The sequence below is a fragment of the Mesitornis unicolor genome, unplaced genomic scaffold (genome assembly GCF_000695765.1).
Source record: "Mesitornis unicolor isolate BGI_N332 unplaced genomic scaffold, ASM69576v1 scaffold16584, whole genome shotgun sequence".
Lineage (NCBI taxonomy): Eukaryota > Metazoa > Chordata > Aves > Mesitornithiformes > Mesitornithidae > Mesitornis > Mesitornis unicolor.
Window position 1 is genome coordinate 16,516 of NW_010179575.1, and position 1,276 is coordinate 17,791.

The window sequence follows — 1,276 nt, forward strand, 5'->3', positions numbered from 1 at the left end:
CAAGTAAAGTTTATGTGGGGTCAATACCACCTTTTGAGCAAGTAGATACTAAACAGCAGGGAACAAAAAATAAAATCCAAGACTCAAAAAACATGATATAAATATACCTTTCAGTTTTAGTGTTGCTGCAAAATGTGTGCTATGCTAATTAACACTTAGGAAAGGGACCAAGAGATGGGTTATTTGGTTTTTTAATGTATATACATATATATATTATTAAAGACTAGACTCTGTACAGAAAGTCATTAGTATAGTACAGTAGGGATACCTTTAGAAAGTAAATGCAGTGGGAAACCTAGATATTAAAATTAATACATGGGAGACACTGAGGGGCAGAAGGGAGAGAGAACTGATGGCTTTGGGGGGTATGTGTGTTTTTTAGCAGGAAGCTGAAGATGCTTCAAGCACAAATTTGGAGGATTTTGAGGGAGCCGAAGACCCTGGCACTATGGAATTTACAGAAGCCGAATCTGGAGCATCCTTGGAAGATAAAACTGGTCCTGGGGTCTACCACTGCAGCCAATGTGACCGGGTTTTGATGTCTATGCAGGGTCTGCAATCTCATGAGAGGAGTCACTTGGCTCTGGCCATGTTTACCCAGGAAGACAAGTACAGCTGCCAGTATTGCTCCTTTGTCTCTACTTTCAGGCACAAGTAAGTTACAATTTGTTTTCAACAGAAACACAGACTAGCATGACTGTTTTTTATGTTGGTTGACATTGAAAGAGAGCACACTCAATTTGCATTCAAGCCACATTTTTCTCTTTCTCAGAATTTAGGTATTCTCTATGCCCCCAAACTTTTTGCCGTTGCCCATGACTATAAAAAGTCCCATTTTTATACCTTCTTGAATTCAAGTTCTCTTTTTGTCGTGTGTAGGGGAAATGCACAGCAAGCAAAAGATGCCTACCACTTATGCAGTCCTGTTAAATGCATGAAATTAAAAAAGCCATAGAGAGGAAAAAGTATTTTTCACTAGCCTTCCATGTGATTTCCTTATTTTTAAATAATACTGTCACTTGTATTTGGTTGAGAGCGATTTCATTTCTAGTGTTGAATAGTTATTACAAACCAATCTTAAAGTTAGATTTTTTTTCTTATTTGTGTTATGCAATTTCAGTCTATGAACAGAGTCTTCACATCAGTGTAGTATACTTGAAATGGGTTGAGGAAATTGCCCCTTATCTGATGTGACCCATGAAAAATGCATGATCATAATAAATAATCAAGTTCCTCGTTATTTATTTTGCTAGGTGTCCTGGTTTGAGCTAAATAG

At 37.4% G+C, this 1,276-nt stretch overlaps 1 protein-coding gene across 1 annotated transcript in view; it reads left to right on the top strand.

The window, feature by feature from the left end:
- Positions 1–654, top strand: part of LOC104539339 (zinc finger protein 462-like) — a gene marked incomplete at its 3' end in the record, with an annotated part of 9,565 nt that extends 8,911 nt beyond the window's left edge. The window contains 1 exon segment of the mRNA XM_010182838.1: positions 383–654. Coding sequence (XP_010181140.1) covers positions 383–654 — 272 coding nt within the window.
- Positions 655–1,276: the final 622 nt, after the last annotated feature.